This window comes from Bipolaris victoriae (assembly GCF_000527765.1).
Source record: "Bipolaris victoriae FI3 unplaced genomic scaffold scaffold_50, whole genome shotgun sequence".
Classification (NCBI taxonomy): Eukaryota; Fungi; Ascomycota; class Dothideomycetes; order Pleosporales; family Pleosporaceae; genus Bipolaris; species Bipolaris victoriae.
The window spans coordinates 158671-185728 of record NW_014575342.1 but is presented as its reverse complement, the minus strand read 5'-3'; the positions used below and the strand labels follow the sequence as shown (position 1 = coordinate 185728).

Here is a 27058-nt window from a genome sequence, read left to right as displayed (position 1 = left end):
GATAACAATATCAAGAATCTAACAAATACAAACAAAGTGTTATTCATCCTCAGGTATATCAATGCTATATAAGTCTACAAAGTGTCGTGACTTCATTACCATCAAGCGGACGCAAAACATAAAAGAATCGTCAAAAAACATCATCATAGACATACCGAAAGCCCATCATAACAGTCATTAAAATGAAAAATCTGGTATCCAAAGAAAGGTATTAAGACGTGAAACCAACAAAACACTATCGGAATATCGAAGCCAAAACGCTCTCCAAAGTATCAGCCAGCGGATCCTCAGGCCTCTTCCGCCCATTCTCGTCGAAGCGTGGTGGCAGCTCAATTGTCTCATCAGATGCATCAGATCCAGGAGATTCGTCTCGGTGGTGTCTCTTACGACTCCTGCCAGATTCCCTCGAACTTTGTGAGTTATCATCGTCTCGATGTCGCCTCCGTCTTCTGTGCCCACGATGTTCCTGGTCGCTGTCGTCACCCTCAGGAGAAGGCTCTCGAGAAGGTTCCCGAGCAGGCTCCTCCTGCGGCTCTAGATTGAACTTGACACTCTTCTCTTCTTCCGGGGGTGGTGGAGTCGGAAGAGCTGGACTAGGACTGCGAGACTTCTCTACGGGCCCTATTCAGGTATCAGCAATGATGTTCAGCACTACCGGCTGGCAGCGTCCTAAACCCACCACGTGCAGAAGCGAAGTTTTTGTGCTTGTTACCAATATGGTTAGGGGCTGGAGCACTCACATTACCGTCCGTACGACGGGGTTGGCCATAGTAAGCATCGTGTTGTTGTTGAGGAGGAGGAGCATAAGGGTTTCCGACATGGACATCGCTATGAGGCGGATGGATGTATTGTGAAGGGTGGTTGGGTTCGTAAGCGTTGTTAGGTGGAGGGGGGTAGTCAGCTGGATTGTAGGGTGGGTAAGGGCTGTGAGCGTTGGGATCGACGGCGGGTGCGTTAGGAGGTGGAGGGAAATAGTTCGTCTCAGGGAAGTATCGTGAATCATTGGTGTAGGCTGTAGATGCGGTAGGGCTCCCGTAGGGACTGTCGTAGGTCCCAGTCGAGTATGCCGAATCCTCCTCGCCTGTTGATTTCTGAGCAAACTAGTTCCGATATGGGCGAAGGGTGGACTCACGTCGTCTTTCGGCTTCCTTTTCGGCCTTCTTACGATCTCGTCTCTTTGTCGCCTCATGAGCAGCTAAACCGGCAACGCCAGCAACTGCTGCCGTCTCTGCAACCGCCCGTGCCCGACTCTTACTCCGGCTCCGGCTCTTACCGCCCGAAGAAGAAGAAGAGCTTCGTCGACGTCTACGGCGCGAGCGGGTTCGGTCACGACTGCGGCTACGGCTGCGGCTACGGCTTCGACTTCTCGCTGGGCGATCGGTGTAGATCGGATCACCGCCGTACTCTACTAAGACTGGTTCACTCACTGTACTTTGACGCCTACTACGGCTGCGCCCGGTAAGACGGGAGAGGACTGACCTCGATCTGGAACGCGACCTTGACCTCGAGCGCGATGCTTCCCTAGCTTCCTTCTTAGCCTTACGTTTCTCATAGAGTCCAGTGATAGCTGCGCCAGTAACACCGGCGGCAGCGATCGGTACACCCTGTCGAATGCGGCTTGGAGAGCGCTTTCCCTCACGCTTCCGGGATTTGCTACGCCGGCGTTCAGCGAGGCCGGCGAGAACAGCACTAGCTAGGCCAACTTCTGCCACTCGCTTGTTGCGGTGCTCGGGGTCCATGTGCTTGCTCGTACTACGAGACCTACTCCTGTCTGATACCACCGAGACGGACCTCGACTTTCTTCGGCCCCTCCTATGGCGCGACTTGCTCCTATGACGCGACCTGCTGCGGTGTCGATCTTCTATGATTGTGACCGTCTCTTCTTTCGTCTTCGCTTTGTTCCTTTGTCCAGCAGCGTAGGCAAGAGCTCCGACACCTGCGATAGCGGCAAGAGTACCAAGCTCTCTGGCCCTGGATTTACTACGGTGACGGGATTTGCTGCGATGACGAGACTTATGGCGTCGGTGCTCTCTACCCCTGTCCAAAGAGACAGATCGAGAACGAGAGCGGGAACGGTTGTTGAACCTGTCGAGAGCTACGGCACTCACGGCACCTAGCGTGCCATAGCCAAGGGCATTACCAATGGAGCCGCCAGGTGCTTCACCCTTTCTCTTGCGGTGATGCCTGATAATCTGGCCAGCAGCGACGCCAGCAAGGGCACCTGCAGCGACGTCACGTTTGACGCGGGTCTCGCTTCCACCCCAGGTATCCTTGGTTTTGTAATAATACACGTCATCGTCGCTGTAGTAGTTCTGTTCCTCATCGTGACGGTTTCCACGGTCAATCTCTTTGTATCGACGTTCATAGTAGTAGTCCTGCTCTTGTTGCTGTCGAACAACCGGTCTTTCCTCTTCATACACGGGTTCCGGAACACGCTCACGAATGATGATGGGCTGAGGGGCCTCCTCTCGGATAATAATAGGCTGCATCTGCATCTGCATAGGCTGAGCGGCTTCATTGCGGATGTAGATGGACTGGGGAGGGGCCTGCGGCTGCGGCTGCGGTTCAGGACGGAAATACTCGGTGGACCTGGAATACTTTTCCAACTCGTAGGGCTGCTCCCGGGGGAAGATTTCCTCGTCGCGCTCATATTCCCGCGAGATGCGGATCTCAGTGCGTGCTGGAGAGGGCGCGCGCTCGTACTCACGCTCATACTCGCGGTGGATGCGATACTCGGATCGCTGTGGTGAGGGCGAACGTTCGGCATAGTGGTAGTGTCTGACTTCGCGAACAGGCTCAACGCTTCGCTCAATAACGTAGTCCTTGACGGAGCGATGGTCGTCAAAGTCGTTACGGCTGCGCTGGACCAGCCGCATCTCGGACTCGTATGTGTCTTCCTCGAGGGTGCGATCAGGGAGTTTGTAGCGCCTGACCGTGGTGTAGCCACCACCGCCATTGCGCGATGAGCCGGTCTCCCATTCGCGCTCGCGCTCCGTCTTCTTGTAGATGACGGACATGGGTGCGGCGGGGGAGGGGGAAAGTGGTTGAAGGGTGAGTAGTGGGGTAAGTTGTGGTCAAGGCGGAAGTGGGCGCAAAACGGTATTTGTTGCGGGCAGTGACTGTCGGCCAGGAAATGTGATGCTTGGCTATTACTCAGCCAGCGGCTACAAGGCGCTGCTGATGTGACTGTGAAAGGCAGCCCCCAGTCGATGGATTGCGCGTCGTGGTCGATTGGTGAAAAGGAAGGGGATCAGCCCACGCAGGTACACGGTGGGAGATGGGCAATGCTGGTACTTGTGGTGGGATAGCAGACGCCGGCGGGGTAATAAGAGAGAGAGAGCAGGAGAGGCAGAGAGGCAGCGAGGCAGCGAGGCAGACGACGTCAAGTGTCATGGAGAGCGGATCGCGTCAGAAGACAGGGTTGGGTTCTCGACTGCCCAGATGCTGGAACTCAGCACCCGGTTGACGTCATGGGGGTACTGTCCGCAGGTCTCGACCAGGATGCAATCAGACATGGGCCTTGGGCGCGAATGCTCTGATTGCCCATGGCCAATTATGTACGGCATGGTATGCTATACTGCGGCTTGTATAGTAGGACTAGTATGTACGATAGATGGTAAGTAGGCATACATGCAGGGGCAGTGCACATGCGACGGTGCTTTGGGGGTGCAACAACGAACGCCCTCAGCGGGCGCAATGCAATGGCAGCCCTACCATTGCCGTGGAGCGACAGCGGGAGAGCGGCCGTGGCATCATGCGAACCGGTGCCTGCACGCTGCCACATTCGCTAGAAGTTTCTTTTAGTGGGCTCAAGAAGTGACCGGACGTTGCGCCATGCCTCCGTCGCATAGCCCCGCATGCCGTGTGAGGCCGCGACCATGTGCACGCCGCCCTCGCAAACGCCTCGATCCGCTGACACACGCCCTCGCCTCGACCGTCTGACGCCTGGACGCCCGTGACGCCGCCATCGTGGCCCGTCTTGCATCCATGGTACACGGTGACTATTTCAGCCGTAGTCTGCTGCGACCTTTGCAACAAGGCAATGAAGAAAACACAATCTCCTCCCTCGCTGCTGCTGCACAGCTTACACCTCCATACATGCTGCTAACGCCTAACAGTAGTGAGGCGACCCAACACTTCTAGGGTCACCCTGCTAGCCCTATGCATTACCACTACCTCTGATTCGATTTTGCGTACGTATGTACAGTCAAGGCAGCATCCAAGAGAGACATCAGACGACCTCTTTTTTTCTCGTCCCCTCCAGAGGCTGCCCAATCGACCCAAAGGCTGCCCACGGGCCGTTCCAGAAGATGCCACCCAACATGTTGAACATTATCGCGGCCCTACGGAAAGCACACGCGGAAGAGAGGTACCATTACGATTTAGAAATGTCCCTACGTACAAATGAGTCCATTCCCTTCCATGACCAACGGTCCGCAACTTGCAGCAGGTTGGGGCGGCATGATTGTTCAGGTTTCGGGCATCTCCTAGTACAACTGCTCAGCTCCTGCCACAGCTCTTGACAAATGTACATATCATCAGCCTCCGCCACCATCAGCTGCTCACCGGAACCACACCGCTACTGAAAAACCTACTGCGCCAAATGTTATTACCGACCCATGTGTCCTCCCCTCCTGTGGCACTGACCCCGCCGATACGGCCCCTCAACATCAACCCTTCTTCACAGTCGACAAGTCAGAATCATGATGATAACATACTAGACGCCGCAGCTATCCAAAATCTTCTATTAGAGTCAGAACAGAAGAACAATGTACAATCTCGATCCACAGGAATACCCAACAACAATGCCATATCCATCACTACGTTATATCAAACCCCAACGCCAAAGGGTTGCAACATCTTGTCCGCAAACCCCTACAAAATGCACACTTTCTTTACGCCGCTCTTGCTTAAACAATGCCGTAAACCCGCTTTGCAATAAAGTAGCAAGCCAGACCAAACGTAATAAGGCCCCCAGTAATGGACCAGAACCAGTTGAGGTTTTGAATATCTTGTCCGGGCACAAGGCTAGCTTTTGGTCAGCATCTCTCATCTTGGCCCCATGCAATCTTATGCACTTACCAGTTCATGCCCCAGATACCCGTCACAACATTCATGGGCAGCACAATAGTACCCAACACCGTTAGCTTGCCCAGAATGTCAGACGTCTTTTCTTGTCGCTCATTCATCCGGATGTTGATCTGCGCCAGGTAGTTGCTATGCGCGCGAGAAAGAAGACTGTAATCCTTTGTTAGTTTGCGTCTCAAGCAAGCCATGCTTCAAACTTACTTTTCATAGTGGCTCAAGTTGCCAGTCATGGTAACAATGTGATCTTGAATATCTCCAAGATACATGCCGATTTCGTTGCGAGGTGCAATGTCCCACTGCTCGTTGCATCTCTTTGCAAATCCCTTGATGACATCGGCCTTGTTGCCCAACAGCCGGTACAGGCTCATAACCTTCTTTCGGCACTCGCCTACCCGACGCAGCATGTCTCGGCCCGTGTCCTGCTGGGACTTGACCTCAGGCGGATCCTTGTAGTGCGGGTTGTTGTAGCTGTGATTCTTTTCCTTCTCCGCCTCTTGTTCTTCATCGCTCGAGTGAAGACGCAGAATGGCTTCGTCAATGTCGTCGACTTCTTCCTCAATCTTCTGGATCATGGGTGCATACGCGTCCGTCACATCGTCAATTATGGCATACGAAATCCAATCAGGCGACAGAACCAGGTAGTCTGACAATTGGCGGATGCGGCGACGAACGTTTGCAGGGTGCGGTGTCAAGGAAAAGTGGAAGCTTATTACACCTTCCCGGAACACAACAACGTACAGGTTGACGGGATCCAGATAGTCTTCACTGTTCTCATCCTGCTCAAACGTTCGATAGTTGATGAAGTAGTAGTGCTTGAAGAGTTCGACCTTTTCGCGTTGTTCCTGCATCAAGATGTCCTCGGATGTCAAGGGGTGAATGCCAAACGTCTTGGAAATGACCTTCATCTCCGTCTCCGTGGGCGACATGACATCCAGCCACCACGCAGGTCGTGGGCCGTAGCGCTTCGGTTTCTCGTCCTCAGCCTTTGGTGTTTCTGCTGGACGCGGCGTCGTGGAGCGTGTCTGCTCTCCAGACGAGTGCTTGCCGTCCACTTTGGAAGCCGATCGCGAATTATGTCCATTGGTACCCGAGTGTAGCATATCATCCTCCGTATCAGAGCTATCGCTAGTGTCTTCGATAATTGGGGGATCCGGGACAAACAGATTCCTGAAACTTTGACCGGGCTGCAGCAGTTCGCTGATGCTTTGACTATGAATGGTATTGTCAAAGGTTTCGTTAAAATAAGTAAATCGATAGGGTGCATCGCTCGCCTCACGGTGCCAGACGCGCCGTCTGGGACGCAGACGGCCTTCGACCATGAGCGGTTCGCTAACCTTGCGCATGCGCATGCCGTCCATGGTCCGCTGCTCCTTCTCCTGGTTTGCCCATGCCTGTAGTACGTCGAGATCAGGCCAGCGGCGGCGTCTCCGTCGGCTCGTAGGCTCACCAGTCGTCGGCGCGTTCATATAATCCTCGTGTCCTATTTCAGACATGGCCTCGTGTGGGAAACAGACATCTTCAAGTGCCGTTGTGGTCATACGACGTCTCAAGTCGCCAGCAGAGGGAGGCGAGCCTCCATGTTCGTCCCCGTCAATGTTGATCAATGCATCGCGACTTCTGCTGCTGGGTCGGCCGGGATCGGACATGTGGTCGAGATCTGTTGGGATCATGACATCGTCCAGTCCGGAGTGGGGTTCAAAGGTCGGGCTGGTGGGCACGGACGGGGGGTTGTTAACATCGTAGTCGTTGAGGTTTGTGGCAGAGTGATGGTGCTGGGTGAAGAGGTCGGGTCGGTGTTCAGGCATCGTCATGTGCTTGGGAGCAGACAAGGACGTGCCGCTCCTGCTACGTGCATTACCGCCGTTTGAGCCATAGCTTGTGCCTGACCTGATGTCACGAACAGAGGAGCTCATCAAGGGGGTCCTGTCGTTGGTGTCGTCGTCTTCGTCGTCGTCGGCGGCATCGCTGTGGTGAAGCAGGTCGGGGGTATGTGAGAGGCGCGACCTTCCGTACGAGTTTGCTGGTTTCGAGGGCTGCAGGCGTTGAGGGTTGGGGGTGGGCTGGCTCCCCCGAGGCGGGTACATGGACGTCACAGGCACGCTTGGACGACGCGTCCGGATGGTGGGCTGTTCGCGGTGGTCCAGCAGGGCTTCACTCTCGAGGCTGGTGTTGCTGAGATTGCTGTGGGTGCGGTAGAAGCTGCTGCTCCCTCGTGACTGGCCGTGGCTGGCGGCGTTGGCGAGGGTGGGACGCTCATCCATTGAGTCAGCCTGTGGCAGATCGGCTCCTGCGGCAAAGGATGGGCGACGATTGCGCCTCTTCTTTCCACCACGATGCGTCTTCTTCTTCTTTTTGGGCAGAGCAGAAGCAGAGTCGGCGTCTTGTCCTTGGCGCGAAACAGGATCCGAGGCTGCAGCTGTCGCGTACGAAGCATGACCTGAGTTAGCAGCGCTGGCGGGTCCAGGCCCAGTGGAGGAATTGGACGGCATTGCAGCAAGGCGCGCCTCGGAACGGCAGCAATGGTGGAGCTACGATGGGTGGGTGATGGGGCGTAGATACAGTTGAGGGCCACTGGGATGCAGACACGCAGGCGTCTAGAAGTAGGGGCGCACAGGAGGACGAGCAGCGCAAGACGACATTGTTCATCCAGAATCTGGCAGTGACGTTATTGGGGGCCAGTGCTGCGGTGCGTGCGTCCCCCAGCTCGTCATTGGCCCAGCTGCCCCAGCTTTCTGCCCGTTCGCACGCTGGGAACCGCCGGTGCTGCGCCTTGGCGGTGCCCTGCAAGCTGACCATGGATATTTGTGCGCTTGGATGCGCTGATCTCTGGGCCGGCTTGCAGATTGCCATGATGAGAACATGGCATTGATTGACGTTTGGCCGTCGTGGTGCACATAACAGATGTCGTGTGCGCGGTTTCCTCTTTCGGACACGTAGGCCGAGGACAGACGGGGGGCCAGTTTCAAACACGCTACCTTCCTTCGCCCTTGAACTGATTCGATACAGATTCGCTCCTGACTGCACAACCATCCCGATGAATTATCTATCATATAGCTACATCACTAGTAATTATCCCATCAATGCAGGAAGACAAGCTGCATGCCCCTGCTCCACCACCCGCTGCATGCACAACCAGTCCCCTCTTCATTGCTTTTCACATGTCGCCAACCTTACGCTGCATACCGCCATTCAACGCCATGATAGCCATTTTCTCTTACCATTGACCCCACTACAGTACATATCGATACATTGGACCATAGTTCTCTAGTCCGACCTGATGGACCGCCTCCCCGCCCTTTGCAGCTTCCTGCATCGCTGATTTTTGCTGCGCCAAAGTCCCGTATTGTCTATCCAGCTTCTTGTTCTCCCACGCAAGTAGAGTTCGCAACAGGATAGCCAGCAGGCAAAAGAGGAACATGAACCCCGCACAAATCGACTGGCCTTTGACATACAGCGGCCCCTCTGATTTTGGATACAGTCGAGTTCCAAGTACCGGCCCACACTGCCCAATGAGGTTCGCCATCATCAGGCCAGTCCCTCTCCGCGTATCTGTACCCTGGTTGTTCGTGATCCACGGCAGAACATTGCCAATGGCCGGGAAGATGCCCGCAGCAGCTAGGAAGACTCCAAAGTATCTTGCTGCCACAGCCTTGGTCGTAGCCAGGATCACATAACCAGCACCCCCGATTGCTGTGAGTATGGCAATCATGATACCGCGCTGTTGGGTGCGGTCGGCAATGTAGCAAGTCACAATGACAGTAAGGAAAGAGACGAAGAAGGGAGGTGCTGTTAGTCCCTGTGCGTGCACGTGCGAGAATCCCATCTCAGTAAGGATGGTAGGCAAAAAGACTGGTAGCGATGAGAATGCTACGTTGCCGGAGAAATACATAATCTGAAAGATTGTTAGTTCGCTCGATGTACCCAACGAGTTTACTCTACTTGCGCCTAGGACCCAACTCTTCAAGTCTAGTACCGCTTCCAGCATTTCCCTCCACTCAATGCTTCCAATTCGATTCCCTGTACCCGCCTGTACCACACCACGTGCTTTGGCAACAGTCTTTTCCTCTTCGGTAAGGAATCGCGCTTTCTCTGGGCTGTCTGGCAAAAAGAACCATGTCACAACAGACATTACAACTGTCGGAAGTCCCTCCGCGAGAAACAGTACGCGCCACTTTGCAAACGAAGGATTTCCGCTGGTAATACCGTAAGCCAGCGCGCCCGAAAATGTGTTTGCTAGCGGTGCGGCCGACAGGAACAATCCACATCTCAGACCGAGCTCGTGTCTGAGATAAAAGAACGAAAGCAGGAACGGTACGCCAGGCCCAAAAGCGATTTCAGCAACCCCCATGAGGAAGCGGAGCACCATCATTCCAGTCCATGATTGAGCTCCAGCTTGTGCGCTCGATATCAGGCCCCATGTGAAAACGCATCCTGCAGCCCAGCGATGCGGAGGCACGACTTTCCACATGACGATGAGGAAGCCAAAGACGATGTAGGAAATGTAAAATATCGTTAGCAGCCATGAATATTCCGAGCTACTGAGGTGGAGGTCCTCTTCCATACCGGCAATGCGCGCGTTTCTATGTCTTGTGTAAGCAGTTGGATCTGAGAAAGTTCTTGATATGTCGCATTACCCAATGTTGGATCTGTCGAGAAAGGCAAGAAGATATAGCGCTGATAGCAGTGGGACAACGTGTTTATCCAGTTTCCGTCGTACACGTTTCTCAATGACTGGATCAATCTCTCTCATAACAGGCGCATCTGGAATATTATCTCCGTTCTTCTCAACTGCCACCGTTTCAACCTTCTCTTCGTCCCGATTATCGCTTGCATAGTATCTCTTGGTCGAAAACGGCGCCATCATGAGTCCGACGTATTCAAGGACGAGAAGGAAAGCGAGACGGCACACAAGATGCACCTAGTCACACATCGGATGGCCGGGAATATATAAGAAACCTAAGCTTTACCCCCGGAATGCTTCCCCCAAATGCCGAGACGACGTCTGACCCATTGCGCCATTTATGATAGGTCGAGGGTCCTACAGTTGAGGCAAGGATGTGTGGGGTTCGGTGGAGCGATCGACAATGATGAGCAATGGTGCTCAGCGGAAACAGACCCGCCGACACCGGAGTCTGGCCGAAGTTAACGACATCAGGGTGCCCGAGCGTGTGCTGACTACCATTTGGACAGCTGTACGCCCATTCCACTACACATGGGCTGTAAGGTCGCGGTTCATATCACCACACCAGATCGTGTTGAGATGAAAGCACCGTAGCACGGGGTCATCCGGTATCCACGATTCCCACGCACAGCTGACAATACAACTATGGATCCTTGGAATAATGATATACTACTAATACTAAATTGCTTACTCCCGAAACTTAGGATCTAGTCTTACATTGTAACGCCGAAAGACGAAAACACCCTCGCAAATCAGATGGAAATATGTTGCATGGTTTGCCCCAGACCAACCTGCGGGCCCAGCCTGGGTAAGGGCTTATACTTATGCTGCTGCACCGGCGTCCGGCTTTGTCCTGGCAATGTATTCGTTCCTGGATAAGGTTTCTTCGGATCTGGTTTCTTTTGTTCAACCGGCGGTGTAAACGGCTTCGGTTGGCCTGGCTTCACGGCCTTCTTCTTCTCGGTAGGATAAGCTGGCTTAGGGATGCTATTATTCGGAGCAGCAGATGTCGGACCTGGACCCTTGAAAGGGGGGATAGACTTAGTAGCTCCGCCGAGGGCTTTCCGACCGCCTCCTACAACACTACCCGGGCCTTTTGTTGCCGTGGATGAAAGAGTGCCGATTGTGCTATTTGCTCGGCCCACGACACCTCCAGTCGCTTTGGATGCGGTGCCAGTAACACCGCCAATGGCTTTGTTGACTCCTCCCGCCGTCTTCTTGGCTCCACCAACAGCTCCTTGTATTTGATTGCCGCCAGGATACTTCTTCGCGCCCAAGGGTATTCCGCTTGTCGGTGGTTTGACGTTCACAGGTGTGGAATTCGAGCGCTTCATTGCGGGCTTACGGGCAGTCGAGGGCAGGGCCTTTGCTGAAGGCTTATAGGGCTGGCCTGTGATGGCAGTGCCATAGCTAGTTGCCTTTTTTTCTATGCCTAAGAGATGGGTTCAGTCAGTGTTTCCTAAGAAAAGTCGAGGATATGCGATTCTATATGAATCTGAAAGGGTTCTAGGGGTGGAGCAAGAAAGGAGTCAAACCTACCGGTTCCTATGCTCCTACCGCTATTCTCAATCATATCTCCAGCTTTAATCAACGCATTGCCGCCAAATTCGCCCGCCGATTTCTTTCCCGCATCCACGAACCCCTCGACAGAGTTCCAGATGATGTTTGAAATGAAGCTCGTCATTTTCGCAGATGCAACAAAACAAGAGAGAGTGTCGACGAATAATCTCTAAAGCTGGCAAATGCAATGAGTTGGACAATATCAGTTACAAAACAGGGTACGTAGCAGCTCTACATGCAACCCTAACGTAGAATACAGTATGTAGTAACAAGTAAAGTAAGTAGTAAGAAGCTCAATCTTTCTCCCAGAACACAGCCATCACTCCAGACTGACCCAGACCCTCTTTTTCCCCCAATTCGCCGCCGATCTCTTGTCATTGCGGCAAAAAGTGCGCCACTGCGCAACTCTTTGGAACCGGTTTCGAGAATGCAGGGGTGCGTGCGTGCGACTACCGGTGTACGCTATCCCGCCGCAGCAACAACCCCCGCATTTCCATGACGTACGCTTTACCACAGAATGTCCCGCCCAACTCAGCCATGGCGCGTGTCGATCTCTGGTACAAGACGCAGGTTTTCTTTGGGTCCTTTGGGCGTGATGGGGCCCGGCTTGCTGCAGTAAAGGGCATATGTGGCAAGTGTCCATTTTGCTCCTCTAGTGAGAAAGACCATTTTACTTTTGTTTCAGGGGTAACCTTACCAGACTAGCATCACGAGACCGCAACTGAACAGGAAAAGAGTTTTGCAGTACCATTAAAGATTTTCGTTGTCATTCTCATCTATAACTATTCGTACAAAAAACAAACCCCTGCTTATCTGCGTTTAAAGAAAAGCCACCTATTTCGTTATACATACGGGAAACACCGCCTCCAAACGCCACTTTAGAATGAAAATAGAAAATGATAACGTGGTGAAAGACATGATATGCTGTCATTCAAGCCCGAAAACAAGCAAGGGAAAAGAAAGCAAAAAAGAAGAACTAAGCACCCTGCCTAGCCTTCTCAGCACAAATCAGTGCGATGATGCGGCTCAACTCGGCGCTCTGCGCAAACTGCTCCTGCTTCGTCTTCTCGTCCACATCCTCGCATGCAGCAATGTCGTTGCTAACAGTCAACATGCGGTTCTGCAGTGTCAACAGCTTAGACAGCGTGTTGTCAAGGAAGGGCGCGCTAAACGTAATGTTTGTAGGTGAAGCGCCGCTGTTGGGAATGCGCATTTCGAGCTTTCGCGGGGGCTTGCGAGGCGCGGCTTGCGGTTGCACGGCGCCGTTTTGTTGTGGCTGAGGCCTTTTGAGACGAAATTTGTCAGTGAATGGTTTTCTTTGAAGAGAGAGGAGACTCACTTTTCTCGCTCGACAAACGTCATGTTTTCTGCCATTTCGGCGACGCGGTTGGCGATTCTCGAGGCCATGATGGTATAAGGCGACATTTGGGGGTGCGATGCTCCGTTTGTGGCTCCGTTTACGGCGCCGTTTGTTTGGGGCTTCTTGGTTGCGGCTGTGCCTGCCTTCTTGACGTTTCTTGTGGCAGTCGTCTTGTTGGGGGTGTGTCTGACGGGCGCTGATGCTACTGAGGCAGGCATTGTGGTAGATGTGTGATGTTTCTTTTGAGAATGAATCTGATGAATACGTGTCAATGGAAAGACTTGGAAAGTCTGCCAATACTGCACATGGGCAGGGTTGGCTGTCAAGGGGGACCACTCACTGCTTAGTCAAAATGTGGATGATGGCTCTGAGAGGAAATACAGGCGATGCTACTGAGGAGCAAATGTATACTGCGGAGTGCGTATATTATTTAGTGAGGAAGCTAATGAGCTAGCAGAGAGGGAATGGTTATGGTCCCATATCTTGCTTTGGTGTGGCCATAGTGCACAGCGCCACACATCGACGTCATATCGCGGCTGACAGACCAGGGTTGACGGGACACAAGTGGAGCAGCCGTCTTGATCTCGACCCTGCACTGACGTCGCGGGTCGCGGGTAGCCCGTCACTGGGGGGAGGGTGCGAGGCCTTTGTGTTTGCCGTTTGAACATTTGAATGTTTGCGTGTTTCTGCTACTCTTCAAGATGCCACCAGCGACAAAGAAGCCTACGCCCGCTACCAAGTCAACGGCTCCCAAACCTCCCGCTAAGCTGTCGACGGGCACTGCTGCGGGCCAATCAGCGAACAGAACACCAGTGCCGGCATCTGTCAAGAGGAAGAAGAAGGACGACCTGGGTGCTGGGCTGCGAATCTCAAAAGACAATGTTGATGCGCATCCAGCTGGGCCGCCGCGCTATGGCGAGCTGACACAGGCAGAGAGAGCATTCACATTGGCCTCGACCTTTTTGTCTGGAGTGCTAGCGTATGCATACCTGGCCGTCGCCTTTGGGGTACAATCAAACTGACGTATCGTAGCATAAGCGCTTCACAGTTCCTAGGCGCGCCGTTGAAACTCATCGATCCTCAATTCTACGATGGGTATATGGCCTATACCAAAGAATGCTTCGCCATCCTCATCACCTGCCTGACCCAATGGTGGGCGCCAACAGTCGTCCGCGTCTCTGGAGACTCCACCATGGTCGGCCAGCTCATCAAGCGCAAAGATGGTTCTCTTCAATGTAACTTTGCCGACCGTATGGTCCTCATGGCGAACCACCAGCTTTATACCGACTGGCTTTACCTATGGTGGATCGCCTACACGAACAACATGCATGGCTTCATCTACATCATCCTGAAGGAGTCGTTGAAGAACATACCCATTATCGGGTGGGGCGCACAGTTCTACAACTTCATCTTTTTATCGAGGAAGTGGGAAGAGGATGAAAGAACTTTTAAGAAGCACCTTTCCAAGTTGAATAAGAAGGGAGATCCTATGTGGCTCATTATTTTCCCCGAAGGAACGAACCTGTCTCCGACGACTCGGGAAAAAAGCAAGAAATGGGCTGAGAAGAATGGACTCCAGGATATGAAGCATCAGCTACTTCCTCGCAGCACTGGTTTAAAATTCTGCCTCAACGAGCTAAAAGATACTACAGACTGGCTTTATGACTGCACCATTGCATACGAAGGTATACCACCGGGCCAATATGGACAGGATATTTTTACCCTCCGCTCCTCGTTCTTCGAAGGCCGACCCCCGAAATCCGTAAACATGCACTGGCGCCGCTTCCGTCTCGCCGACATTCCCTACGAAAACACACACGCATTCGAAGTGTGGCTAAGAAACCGCTGGCGAGAGAAGGACTACATGCTTGAATACTTCAACCGCAACAACCGGTTCCCCGCCGAAGACTTCTGGAAAGACCACCTGGACATGGACATCCGGAGCGAGTCCAGCCGCAGCAACGGCAAAACCATCCGCACCGTCCCCCGTCCCGCAGTCCAGATCGAAACCGAAGTCAAGAGCGGCAACTGGAACGAATTTGTCAAAATCTTTGCGCCAATCACATCCATCATGATGGCCCTGACCGTCGCCTACGGCGCCTCTCCCGACGACATACCCATACCCGGCGGCAAAGAATTCTTCGAAAATCACATGAAGATGCTCCTAGGCCAAGGCACCGGCGATATGAGCAAACTCCCTAGCCCGGATCAACTCGAAAAAATGATCGAAGGCGCTGCAAAAATGGGCGCCGAACAAGCCGCCTCTCCAAACCAAATGTCAAACGTCCAACGCCTCACTCAAGAAAACCTCGCGAAACTCGTAAAGGAAACAGCAATATCAAGCGGCGCCGTCCTACCAAACGGCATGCGTCGTCCAACCTCAACGATGCCACCACCACCAAAGACCCTCCAACCCCCCAACATAACTGCTAAACTTCCAATCCGTAAAGCCCAAAGCGCCACCGCCGCTGCGATAGGACCAGCAACCAAGAAACCCTCCCCTTCCACCCCTTCAAAACCCAGCACCCCCGCAAAGAAACCCACACCCAACGGCCCCACAAAGGACGTCCTCCTCGCCTCAGGCGTCACCATCAAAATCCCCCAAACACAAGCTGAGCAAGCGAAGCAAACAGGTACCGTGACTCTCAACAATGGCCTTGTGATTAGAGTTGATAAAAAGGAGATTGAGGAGGCGCAGAAGAAGGGGAACGAAAGTCCCGGAGGAGGAGGCACCGTGGTGACGAAGAGTGGGGTGCCGATTAAGATTACGTCTGGGGGTGGGGTGGGGAAGAAGGTTGGAGGGGGAGGGAAGAAGGTAGGTGGTGGACCGAAGAAGATTTGAGGATATTGGGTCAAAGGGAAGAGTAAAGGGCGTTTTTTTTGGGTTGGTTAGGTCTGGGATATATTGGCTTCAGCGTGGAAAGGCGGCATGAATGATTGTAAATGAGGGATGGCGTTTTTTTGGTTCCCTTTTGATATATCATCTTTAAACTCCTGTCATTTTATATGTACGTACAACACTTCTCGATACCATGATCCTTTATTCAAAAAATAATAATAATTCATCTACACATATGATTAATCTCACCTCTTCTTCTTTGCCAACTCTTCCTGCTGCAACTTGTGCATCCTGGCCCTCGCACTCTTACTACCTCCCATTTTGGGACCTGAAATCGATGGCGCCGCACCCTTTGCTGCTGCTGTTGCTGTTTTACGGGCTGCGTGGTGCTGGCGTCTTGCTTCCATGGATTCGAAATACTCGGTGCGGAATTGCTCGACGAGCGCGTCGTCGGTATTTGTATGGGTGGAGGTTGTGGCGAGGGGGATGGATGGTGCGGGGGAGTCGAAGTAGTCGACTGTTTGTAGAATAAAGTGGTTAGTAGGAATACAAGAATGGATAGAAAGAAATATGGTGGGAGAGACATACGCTTTGCCTCGCTAAGTACGGCCTCAACCATCTGATCGCGCTTCTTGTCCTCGTCCGTCTTCCCACCCCCTCTCGACTTGCGCCATGCATAGCCATACTTGTCTCGTGGCGTCTTGCCCGCCGGTTGTTCAGGTTCGCCTTTCTCCAGTCGTTTCCAAGCCTGCTCGATGCGCGCTCTGGCTTCTGGGCCCAGATCTACTTCCTGAAGCTTGCCCTGGCCCGCTGCCAATCGCTCGCTATGTTCCTTATCCACCGGATTCTCTGCTCCCGCTGGCGCACGCGCGGATGTTCTTGAAGTAAATGTATGCTGTAAATCCGGTGCGATGGCTGCTACTGAAGCTTGAAGGTGCTGTGGGATAGGCCAGCCGTATTGACGATAGTTCTTTTCAGCCATGCGGGCTTCTACGTATTCCGACCTAGCACATCAGTGTCTGCACTTGCCACACCCAGACGCGCCGGCCTTTTGGGCCCTGTCGCATGCTCCACTTACATTTGCCTGTCGTCGCGATCCACCACCTGTCCCGTCTGTGCGACAAAACGTCCCGTATATTGGTCTGGTCGTGGTGCGTCGTCCATGTGAACCATGTGCGTCAGGGGAACTTCTGCCTTGCGCAAGCCTTCCTTCGGGCGATCCCGAGGGCGCTTTCTGTTGCGGATTATCTCTTTCAGGTTGGGAACAGACTCTTCATCGTTGTTGGCTTCGGTTGAGTGCGACGGCGCGTGCTGCAAACTGGTTGCATCTGGAGATTGCGAGGTGACGACGGTAGGCGCATCTTCTTCAACAGCGACACGCTTCGGATGGGTAGTCTTGCGACGCTTGAAGCGTATCGCAGATGCTGAGCTGTCGTCTTGCACCGTCGCCATGTTCCGGAAATCTGAACGAGTTTGTTATGAAGCGTGTAGGCTGTCCGGGAGTGTCGATGTGTTAAGGACCGAGGTCGCGAATGGTATTACTTGGTAACAGGGTCCACACCGTCATTGGCAAATACTTTTACTTTTCTCACCGGATATAGGCCTGTGGACAGAGAGCAGTGCTCCTATTACATTGCAACACTATGTTTGAGCAAGAGCAGCAAATAGTGGTTCGGTCCGTACCCCAGAAATACGCGTCATGGGTCCACAACGCACTATCACACAAACGCACAATCAGATGGACAATGAGATCTGGAGCACCTGCATGGCGTGATTCTCACCTTACACAGCCAGTTCCCCGCCAGTTCTCCTCACCAGTATTTAACATTTCTCAGCCCTGTCACTTACGCCATTGTGAACATTCTTTTTCTCTCAAATACAATGTACATACTTCACGAATAAGCCAAACCGGTATATCTCAATATTCAAGTGTTTTTGTTCATTGCGATGATAATTTAGGTATACTTTCGGCTTGACTGTACAATAAGCCAACATTCCTAACGCACAAACGCCCTTGCCCCAATCAATACATTGAGTAACGAGAGACTAACATCAGGTTTCTCCATAGGCCACTTTTCGCCCTTCCCCTTGGTGTCTTCGGTATCAATTTATGCTAAACATGCTTCTTAGGCCGCCGCAGAGGACACAGTCTCGACTTCAACCTTTGGCAATGGCGCCGACTTGCCGCCCAGATCTGTTTGTCGTGCCTTGGGGTTCTTGGTGTAGTAGTTGGAGATGGCGGACTTGATGGCGTCCTCGGCAAGCATAGAGCAGTGCACTGCAGCCAGTTAGCATCGTCTCATCACACATAACTTTTGGCCGAAAAAAAAAACTCACGCTTTACAGGTGGTAGGCAGAGCTCTTTGGCAATCTCTGTGTTCTTGATCCGCGCCGCATCCTCCAATGTCATGCCTCGGACCAACTCGGTCAGATAACTCGAGCTGGCAATTGCGCTGCCACATCCGAATGTCTTGAACTTTACATCGCTGATGGTGTTGTTGTTCGGGTCAACTCGGATCTGGAGCTTCATGACATCGCCACATGCGGGTGCGCCGACGAGTCCGGTGCCGACATCGCTATCAGTCTTTGACATTGAACCGACATTTCGTGGCCTGTTGTAGTGGTCGAGCAGTGCTACGCATGTTAGCTGAGTATTCTCATGCAATTGCTGTTATCGGACAAGATTGGCCCAATCACAGGTGAATCTTGCAAGCTCCCCGATATCGCCATGCCATCCACCTCCAGGTCAAGTAGGCAAAGGGTGACTTATCTTTCTCGTGGTATTGCCGCCGTCCGACTGCTGATACTGCGGGTGCTGCTGTGCGGATGGGCGATGCGATGCTGGGTCTCGCGGCGGTTGCAAGTACTCGTCCGGCCTGGGCAGGCACGGCTGCTGCGACTCTCCTGAACATGATGATGGACTCGGTATGCGCAGTTTGTTCGTTAAAAAATCGATATTTGGCAGTTATTGTGGTAGCAGGTAGGTGTTGGGATGTGTGTGTAGGTGTGGCGGAGATGATAGATGGCGACGGGCAATAGAAGTACTGCGCGGAAAAGCGTGATCGGCGACGTAATCTGTGCGCTAACTACCCCACACTTAGCACATGTCTCATGGTCGGCCAGTCGAGCCGGAGATAACCCAGCACCGACAGTAGAAAGTCCGCTTGAAGCTTTCGTTGCTGCTACAGCATCACTAGTAGTATTTACTCAATATGTGCTGCGGAGTAGTAAACTCAGAGCCGGCGCATTTATCTCCTTAAATTTCTAGTCAAAACAATATTGTCGTGGTGCTGATAATTTATAGTAAAGGGGGCTCGGTTTGGTCTAGGTTCTCCGGTTTCACCGATCGACCGAGAACATGCAGCATCAGCCAAAAGCTTCTATGTCGCCGCAGAGCCTAGCCGCTTCCATCCACGACATACTTATCACATGGAAACTTTTGCTATTCATACATTCCGCATCTGCTGCACCTCTACAATGCTAACAAAAGCCGTTACCTCAAACACAGCTCCTTTTGGCTGTGTCAATGCTAATCCGAGCCAACTCCGTGCTCGCTATGCTAGTCCGTGATGCAAGACCTAGACCCTCCGTCTTACAAACGCCTGAAGAAATACACATAGGCAAACTTCTTCATCTCCTCCACATCTGCAGCCTTGGCCACCTTTTCGTCATTGAACAAAACCCACGAGGCCGACTGTTCGTTTTGCAGTTGCTTGCGAACAAATGCAACGTAGTGTCTGTAGAGGGTCAGTTCATGGTCATCTGCAGTACCGTCCAGCGACGTTTCTAGATTGTTTAGCTTACCCAGCATGGATCGAGCTTCCCTTGTGGCACACAATCGACTGCAACTGGAAGTTCGCAGGCAGCTTATCACTACCTGCTAATGCCTTCTCCGTCGCATCAGCAGGGGCATCGGAGCTGCCACCTTCGTCAAAGTCGCCGGGTGCATCCGGATGACTGAACAACCAGTCTACAGCTCGCTCCATGTCGCTGCCTGTCTCCTTGAGAGCTTGTCGTGCCTGGGGAGCGCTGAAGCCCATAGCGCCTAGATTCTCAATCTTTTCGGGATCAATAGCGGACGCAGCAGCTGTGTTCCCACTCGAGCCAGCGTTGAAGTCTACGGGATCATCAATATCAGGATCCTCCATGTGCGCGAACAGCCAGTTTGACGCTGCTTCAGCATCTTCATTTCCTGTAGCATGTAGCGCTTTCTCACACCTGACCCTTGGGAAGCCCATGGCTTCGAGCATCGATAACGCCGCCTCGTTGGGGACCCACTTGCCTGCCGATCCTCCAGCTCCCCCCATGTCCACATCATCGGGAAGGAGTTCTTCCCCTTCGCTCAATCCGTTTGATTTGTAGGCATCAAATGAGAATGGCTCGTCGTTAACGATGACTGGCACATCTTGCTTAGTAGGTACCCAGTTCACCAACTCGAAGCGTCTCGCATTCACTGCCAAAACCGACGGAAACGTCTTGAACATGCTCCTCTTTGTGAACCCATCCTTGCTACCGCAGGCACTGCAGGTAAGCTCGACCAGTTCTTCAGCCGTGAAAATGTCAATGCATTCCTTCAGAGAGACAGGTTCAAACTCTTCCTTCTCTTCCTTTTTGCCGTTGCCATCAGTGACATCCATTTGCGACTCCTTTGGTATCCTACGAATAGGGACGGGAATCGAAATGTTTTCCTGTTCGTCTGTCCTATACCGAACACGTTTACAGCCAACACACTGTAGCCGCTGCTCCATAACAAACCGGAAAGCATCGACAGGGTCTTTGTGGGGTGCAACGTGCTGTGACCGAGAGATGAGCTTGAGCATGTGCAGGAGCAGTTCGAAGGCATCTTGCTGCCGCATTGTAGAGAATTCGGCATGACCTCGCCCAATCAAGTGCTTCAGCATCGCAGGCGCAAGACCGCGCTGGTGCGGGATTTCCGGACTCTGCTCATTGGTAATGACATCGGTGTCAGGCTTCGAGTACCGACCAGAGATCATGCCATCTGCAATCTTGCGCAATTGAGTTTCCAGGTCTTCTGCAGGAAGTGCTGCATCAGGTGGCGCCTGTTCAGGCAAGTAGTACCGCTCCTTGAACTCTGGCATCGAAAACAGAGCCTGCAACGTGCTGTTGAGATAGCAGCTGTTGCCCAAATTCTTTAGTCCCGTTAATTCTGGTCCGAATAATGGTTGCAACTCCTTGCCGTCCTCCGTCACCATGGCAAAGTCCCATCGCAAATTCTGTTCAACCTGCATCTCAGTGAGACTCTTCTCAGTTTTCACCCTGTCTTTGATGTTGATGCCCCAATGCGCCAGGTGGTCTGGTAGCTCTGGATCAATGCGCTCCTCGTCGCAAGTATAGCAGTAGATATCAGCTGTACCGTCAGCAGTGAGAGAACCAAGTTTGACTGCGACCGGGTGGCCCGTTGATTTGGTATGACCAACGCCGTGTGAGTTGCCACCAACGCCACCAAACTGCTGACGACCACAACCCAAGTTACCACAGGACAAACATAGCCACAGGTTCTCATTCAGCTCGCATTCTGAGCAATGGCCCAGCTTTTGAGACTCAATTTGCCGTGCTGCATCCTGCTCGAGGCACAGCGTATGTTCGCAAGCGGTCAGCTCTTGCTCCCATGCCTTGACCTCTTGCTGCTTGGCGAATGTGTTGGCCTTGAGAACCGCGTCGACGATATCCGGAAGCTTTCCAGAGCTCTTATCGACGTCGTCAACCCCACACTCGTAGCACTTGACTTGAGTTGTAGTGTCGTAGCGGTCGGATTCGGTTTCAGCTGCCACAGCAAGCTTTGTCATCTTCTGAGGCGGTTCGTCACGCTGGACTCGCCTTCGTGTGCGCTTAATGTTGAGGACAAGCGGATGGTTCGTAGATGAGACGTGAAGGAGAGCATGGCTGCGATCGCTCGTGCAGCCTCCGTTGAAGCAGTACAGGCAGACATCGAGGCCGGTGGGGTCGTCGATCGAGTCGAAGCATTGAGTACAGTCTTCTCTGTAGACCGATTGCGTGGGGCCTGGGGGCCGCAGCTCTATAGCATGTTAGTACGTCGCTCGTTGAAGCCAAAGCTACACGGAAAATCATATCCAAGGCAACAGGCCGTTCGCTCGAGCGATTGCCACCTTGAATCTGTTATTGCAAAATGTTGTATTTGCTTGGGCGGGGCCAGAGTAGAACTGACCGGATGCGTTGACGTGCTTGCAAGCCATGTCTGGGAGCGAGCTGTATGGAGAAAAGAAATGGGGTTGATTGCTGGACTCAAGTCTAGAAATGTTTGGTACGACATGGCAGATAGCTACGTTAGGGCTACCGAAGACCCCCGCCGCGGGGCAAGACTAGTGGGGGGACCTTCCCATTCCCACTGACCTGAAACATGAGTGAACCGCCACCAACGACTGTACAGCAGTTGGAAAGCGGCTCCACGTGACTACACAATTCCTGTCGTTTACATGACGGAGGTACATTATATATAATAATCGGGTTTGATGGTAGATTTTCATGAAAAGAAACCAGTCAGAACTTCAAGTGTTGACCAATTACATACTACTCTATTGGACTACAACCCAGGCCTACTTTTACCACGAACTTACTTTCCTTGTTGCCGCGCGTTAACGGACCAGTTTTGGAACTGCGTAAAAAGCACGGGTTGGAGAGGAGACTTCTTGTCTGCGAACCACTGCTTCTGCGTCTCTGCGTATATATCCACCACACCAGCATAGTTTTCCCTATCCATGCCAACGAGTACCTTCGCGACATGCAGACTGGCGGAGCCACATGCGTCTGCATGGACCTTGGCCCCGTTACCCAGCTTTGCTTCCTCATGAATGCCTTTTAGCAGCTCCCACACAGGCTCAGTGTTCTCTGGCTTTGGTAGAGGGGCCTTGTGCTTTGTGCGGGTGTCGAAGAAGGTCTTGAGCATCTTAGCTGCCTTGTCGGCCGTCTGCTTGTTTGCATTGGCGCGAGTGCGGCGAAGCACTGGAAGTAAGATGTCCAGCGTGAGTGGGTTCGAGTATTGCTTCTCCATGTATATGGCAAGGAGATCAAGCACCCTCGACTTGAACTGGACCACATTCTGCTTGGCATCCTCCCGCTCTTTCTTCTTACTTGTTGTCTTGCTCCTCTCCTTGAAAATCTTGCTGAGATGTGGATCCAGCGCCATCATCTGCTCATCGTCCATGTCCGACTCGTCCGATGTCTCTTCTGCTGCATCGTCATTGATGTTTGGCTTGGACGTCTGAAGAGTCATGGCTAGCATGTTGTCAAACTGTGTCAACTCAGCATCCTCTTCATCATCCTCGCTATCGCTGTTTCCTTCGCTGTCGCTGTCGCTGTCGCCATCACTGGAGTCTGACTCAGAAGTATCATTGGATCCTTCTCCATCAATCATCTCCACGTCAGAGTCTATTTCATCTTCATCTTCATCGTCTTCGCTTGATCCATCTTCCTCGGCGTCTTCATCACCCTGGTTGAAAAGTTCCCTCTGCCCTTCTAGGTTTTCTTCCGTATCCAGGATGTCGGTCAGCGATCGGAGTCCATCAGCACTGATCTCTGAAGCAAAGATAGAAAATGCCTCTTCTCCTATGCGACGAAACAGTGTGCGTGCGTTACCCGAGAACGAGAGCACAATCTCCACAAAGGCATTCTGGCCGTCGGGCGTTGAAGACCTTTTCTTCTTCGATGAAGCTTTTCGTGATGCTTCAAAAGCTTTGTATGAAGCATCGAGATCGTCGAGCATCATAACAGCGTCGCCCTCACCATTGTAAACTTGTAGAAGCGTAAGCGAGTACAAAAGCATGAAGCCTTGCGCAGCCATCTCGTTGCCAGCTATCGATCCCTATAATTTTGGGTCAGTCAATTTAAAAATGAGATTATAACGTGTACTCACAGCTTCAGAAATAGTGGCGAGAGTCGTTGATGCTTGCTTAATGGTACTCAGAATGGAGGGGTCTGCCTTCAAGACAAGTTCCAATTTCGAAGACTTTCCACTCTTAGCTTTGATCATATCAATGACCAGTAGCGCGACATCTGCGCGGCTTCCAAGCTTGACGTCAAGCAACTTCGTCAGACAAGAAGAGAGGCGTTCCTGGAATACCGTCCTACTGCGATCGCTGACAGGTGGAAGTGGCATTTTCTTGGTTTCTGCATTTTGAGCAGGGACAAAATAGGCACACTCTACCAGCGTTTCCAAGGTCTCTCTGAGCCAATTCGATTTTCTCTCATCCAATGGGCGGCCTTCTTGTCTATGAACAACCTCCTTCTTGAAAGTTTTCTCGTTGAACTTCTCGTATCGTTTGTAGAGTTTGACTGTGCTCAGCAGTAAGTCCGCGATGGCTTGTCGGCGGCTGTCAGCAACCGCTTGGTCCTCGCTGTCTGGACGCAGGATCAACGACCTGAAATGACGTATAATTTTCATCAAGCTCTTATCGTCCGCTGATAAAAGAATTTGCTCGAGTGTCTTCGTCTTTGTGATGCGATCAAACTCAACACTCCCATTCTTCGATGTTAGCGCAACAAAGATGGGCAACGCTGTTCCGTCTTCTTGCTCGACCCGGAGCTGGACTGAGTTCAACGCCGCTAATGCGGCCGAGTGGAGAAATCTGTCCTCCTTCTTGCTCTGGTTGATGAGGGTGCGCATCAGGTTGGGACTGAAAAGTGCTGATACAGCCCAATCAGGCACTCGTGTAACCATGCTGGATAGTAGCTTGAACCCCCAGGCTTTGCGTTCATGAGACGCGGAAGAAGAGAAGAGATTGCCTGCATTCTATTAGTTGTGCAAGGAAACAATATCTTCTCGCCATCATAAACTTACCATCCACGGTGTCAATCCAAAATTGCGGAAACTCTGGTTTGTTCTGGGCATCTTCTTTTGCTGCCTCGTCTCTGCGCAGCATCTCAGCGAACGCTAGGTCCCAGGTAAAGGACGGATTCGGGTTCGTGGTTCCAGTCTTTGTAGTCTCTTTCTTCCCGGCTTCTGATTCGGTCTTGTTGAAGTCTTCCTTTAAGATTTTGGCCAGGCGAGAGCGCTCCTTTTTTGATAGGGGGTCTTTGGCATGCCAGACACCCTCTGGAAGGGCCTCGGGGTAGCTTTCCTTGACGGTGAGCCATACAGCTACACCCTCAGGGGTTGAAATCAACTGGAATGAGTTGAGGCGTTCAAGCAATTCCTCTACACACTTTTGATACTGTGATTGGCCCTTCAAACTCCTTACGGCTTCGACAAGAACCATGCCGCATTCTTCGCGTAGCCAAGGAATGTCGCGCGCCATCTTGTAAACTTGGTCGAGTAGCTTGTTCCAGCTTTCCAAAGAAATCTGAGGCTCAATTAGGATTGACGATTGCATAATGGCCTTGAAACCGAAAAGTTTTCCGATTGTGTGATCTCGTCGTTCCTATGCAAATTAGCATTGGGGACTGTGCCGTTATTGTCGTTCTCTTACTTTTCCTGGCACATTGCCTTTAGGCTTCGTCTTGTCCTCGACCATTTTGATGATGGATGTTACATCGAGCTCCAGGCCCTCGATTTCGCTCTTCTTCTCCCCGAAGATCTGGCGGAGAAACTCTGTCAATGTAAGAGAGAATCCAACCCTGGCTGCTTTACGTTGACTGCACAAGCCTTTTATCAGTCGTACTAGGGCATCCTCAACGTCTTTTGCGGCTGGTTTGTTGTCAGGAGCGAACCTGACAATAATTTGTTTGGCGGCTTCAAAGCGAACGTCATCTTCCTCTGCGGCCAGATCCACGTACAGCTTCGAGAGCTTCACCTGATCATCTATGCTCTGTCTGCGTCGTTTTGCGGGCGCCTCGTCCACCTTTTCAACTGGATCCACATCGCGCTCCCTCTTTCGCGTCTTGCTGCCCATTTTTATTGTTAATTGTTCGTACGTGAGTTGAAGTTCATGTCGCGTTGCGAAGTTGGAGAAAAGTTGAGCACGGTTTCCCCGAAAATTTAGGTACTAACCCTATTGGGACTAAAGCTACAGGGTTCGCCGGGCTAGTTCCTGAGAGTAAGTAAAGGCTTCCAATGCCTGCACGACAATGTGCAGGACTACATACACGCCAGTAAGACAATCCACACAACATGTTTGTTCTTAAAGCTGAAGGCAAAATAACTTGCCAGCACCTAATGACGTCATTGACCTTGAAACCTTATAAGTACACATTACTGACATTGTACTTTGAAGTGACGAGAGAATTGACAATTGCATGTGAGAAGTAGCACAGGATACTTGGGAATAACTGGGCAAGAGTTTTGTGTACCACAAGTGTCTAGCACTGATGCTAAGCTGCTTACATTTCATCCATATCATCAAGACCCGTAAAGGCACTAAGCGGCCTTGTTGGCCTTGCGGCTTCCCGATGTGGTTGTTCCTCTGTTGGTTCTGCTGGAGTCTCTTCTAGACTCGCCTCGTTACCCAGAGCCTTCTTTCTTTGCTCTTCTAGATACGCCGGTATGTCAAACTGGTCCAGGTCGTTGCCCTTCTCGCGCCAGTACGAGAGACGATAGAGAATGCCGTTACGAATCTTCTCGGTGCTTGGCCAGGGATACCATGCCAGATTGCTGGCTTTCAGTTTCCTGAGCCACTCTTCCTCTTCAGCAGTGATGTCAGGCACAGCTCCATCTGCGTCTTCGCCCCCCTTCTGTGCCTCGGAGCTATCATTGGGTAGGTCTACGGCGTCTGGCACAATGGCGGGCGTGTTCATGCCATTGGTGGGTGCACCGCTCGAGCCCACATCGTCATCGTCCTTGTCGGTGGTGGGGACGCGCTCGCGATATGTCGGAGGAACAGTATACCTCGAGATGTTGGTGGCGTACTGCAGGAGCTCGTCAAATGGCACAGCACGCGATTCTGGAGAAAATGTTGTTGCGGGTGTGTTGAAGAGTTCGCGACGTAGTTCTGCAAGCTTCCTGACCGAGTCTCTGAGCTGGGCTTCTAGAGCATCTGCCTCTGCACGCAGGGTTTGGATGCGGCCATGGTTTGCTTGGTGTTTGGCGACTAGGACATGTCAGCGAGCAGCGCCAGTGGGATGCGCGGGGCGGGGTGTGTATGCGCACGCTGGTCGAGGCCATCGCTCAGCTGGTCATCAGCGGCCACGAGGTCGATTGCGGCTTGAGTGGCTGGATTGTAGGCGGCGATTGAGTCGACCAGGGTGGTCAGGGCCCTCTCGACCCGGCCGAACTGCTCGTTGAGGACGTCGTCCATGAGTAGTGGAGGTGAGACGGATGTTCACACGTTCACAAGTACACGCAGCAGAGCAGTGGTTGGCGCGCTCGCTAGGCGTTGAGAAGGGACCACGCGCAGGCACGTGACACGGATGATGCGCAGGCTTGGTGCAGGTGGCCGAGGATGGGATGGGGTCATAGGGCTGGGATGGATGCAGGTCGCGCGCCTGGTGCGTAGTGCGTAGAGCTGAATGGCCGGCTCTAAGCAGCCCAAACCTGACTGACAGCATCAGGATATGGATACACACTACTATGCATACTGCTGCATAGGCGCTCTGCCAGGCCCGGGACAAGCACATGTAT

At 52.5% G+C, this 27058-nt stretch overlaps 10 protein-coding genes across 10 annotated transcripts; 2 read left to right on the top strand and 8 right to left on the bottom strand.

Moving 5' to 3' along the window:
• Nucleotides 1-235: 235 nt before the first annotated feature.
• On the bottom strand, nt 236-3017 carry COCVIDRAFT_27317 (hypothetical protein; the record flags this gene model as incomplete). Its single annotated transcript, XM_014700414.1, has 3 exons — nt 236-621; nt 680-1081; nt 1133-3017. 3 exons carry the CDS (start codon nt 3015-3017, stop codon nt 236-238), a joined length of 2673 nt encoding a protein of 890 aa, XP_014555900.1.
• A 1893-nt stretch (nt 3018-4910) lies between these two features.
• COCVIDRAFT_101236 (hypothetical protein) lies at nt 4911-7577 on the bottom strand (the record flags this gene model as incomplete). Its single annotated transcript, XM_014700413.1, has 3 exons — nt 4911-5028; nt 5083-5238; nt 5290-7577. 3 exons carry the CDS (start codon nt 7575-7577, stop codon nt 4911-4913), a joined length of 2562 nt encoding a protein of 853 aa, XP_014555899.1.
• Nucleotides 7578-7963: 386 nt separating this feature from the next.
• COCVIDRAFT_55476 (hypothetical protein) lies at nt 7964-8179 on the top strand (the record flags this gene model as incomplete). Its single annotated transcript, XM_014700412.1, has 1 exon — nt 7964-8179. A coding segment is annotated over one exon (216 nt), but the record flags the coding sequence as incomplete, so codon positions are not given.
• A 138-nt stretch (nt 8180-8317) lies between these two features.
• Nucleotides 8318-9949, bottom strand: COCVIDRAFT_38457 (hypothetical protein; the record flags this gene model as incomplete). The annotated part of the gene is made up of 3 exons (XM_014700411.1): nt 8318-8980; nt 9032-9668; nt 9723-9949. The coding sequence occupies 3 exons, from the start codon at nt 9947-9949 to the stop codon at nt 8318-8320; spliced, it is 1527 nt and encodes a 508-aa protein (XP_014555897.1).
• A 572-nt stretch (nt 9950-10521) lies between these two features.
• On the bottom strand, nt 10522-11453 carry COCVIDRAFT_101275 (hypothetical protein; the record flags this gene model as incomplete). The annotated part of the gene is made up of 2 exons (XM_014700410.1): nt 10522-11201; nt 11309-11453. 2 exons carry the CDS (start codon nt 11451-11453, stop codon nt 10522-10524), a joined length of 825 nt encoding a protein of 274 aa, XP_014555896.1.
• Nucleotides 11454-12305: 852 nt separating this feature from the next.
• Nucleotides 12306-12907, bottom strand: COCVIDRAFT_27313 (hypothetical protein; the record flags this gene model as incomplete). Its single annotated transcript, XM_014700409.1, has 2 exons — nt 12306-12612; nt 12669-12907. 2 exons carry the CDS (start codon nt 12905-12907, stop codon nt 12306-12308), a joined length of 546 nt encoding a protein of 181 aa, XP_014555895.1.
• A 483-nt stretch (nt 12908-13390) lies between these two features.
• On the top strand, nt 13391-15531 carry COCVIDRAFT_101319 (hypothetical protein; the record flags this gene model as incomplete). The annotated part of the gene is made up of 2 exons (XM_014700408.1): nt 13391-13668; nt 13722-15531. 2 exons carry the CDS (start codon nt 13391-13393, stop codon nt 15529-15531), a joined length of 2088 nt encoding a protein of 695 aa, XP_014555894.1.
• A 242-nt stretch (nt 15532-15773) lies between these two features.
• Nucleotides 15774-16980, bottom strand: COCVIDRAFT_27311 (hypothetical protein; the record flags this gene model as incomplete). Its single annotated transcript, XM_014700407.1, has 3 exons — nt 15774-16045; nt 16117-16532; nt 16607-16980. 3 exons carry the CDS (start codon nt 16978-16980, stop codon nt 15774-15776), a joined length of 1062 nt encoding a protein of 353 aa, XP_014555893.1.
• Nucleotides 16981-17654: 674 nt separating this feature from the next.
• COCVIDRAFT_101148 (hypothetical protein) lies at nt 17655-18440 on the bottom strand (the record flags this gene model as incomplete). The annotated part of the gene is made up of 4 exons (XM_014700406.1): nt 17655-17806; nt 17866-18162; nt 18226-18233; nt 18295-18440. 4 exons carry the CDS (start codon nt 18438-18440, stop codon nt 17655-17657), a joined length of 603 nt encoding a protein of 200 aa, XP_014555892.1.
• Nucleotides 18441-19120: 680 nt separating this feature from the next.
• On the bottom strand, nt 19121-26735 carry COCVIDRAFT_38454 (hypothetical protein; the record flags this gene model as incomplete). Its single annotated transcript, XM_014700405.1, has 9 exons — nt 19121-19265; nt 19333-21565; nt 21716-21798; nt 22125-23368; nt 23420-24288; nt 24344-24923; nt 24972-25386; nt 25826-26528; nt 26588-26735. 9 exons carry the CDS (start codon nt 26733-26735, stop codon nt 19121-19123), a joined length of 6420 nt encoding a protein of 2139 aa, XP_014555891.1.
• Nucleotides 26736-27058: the final 323 nt, after the last annotated feature.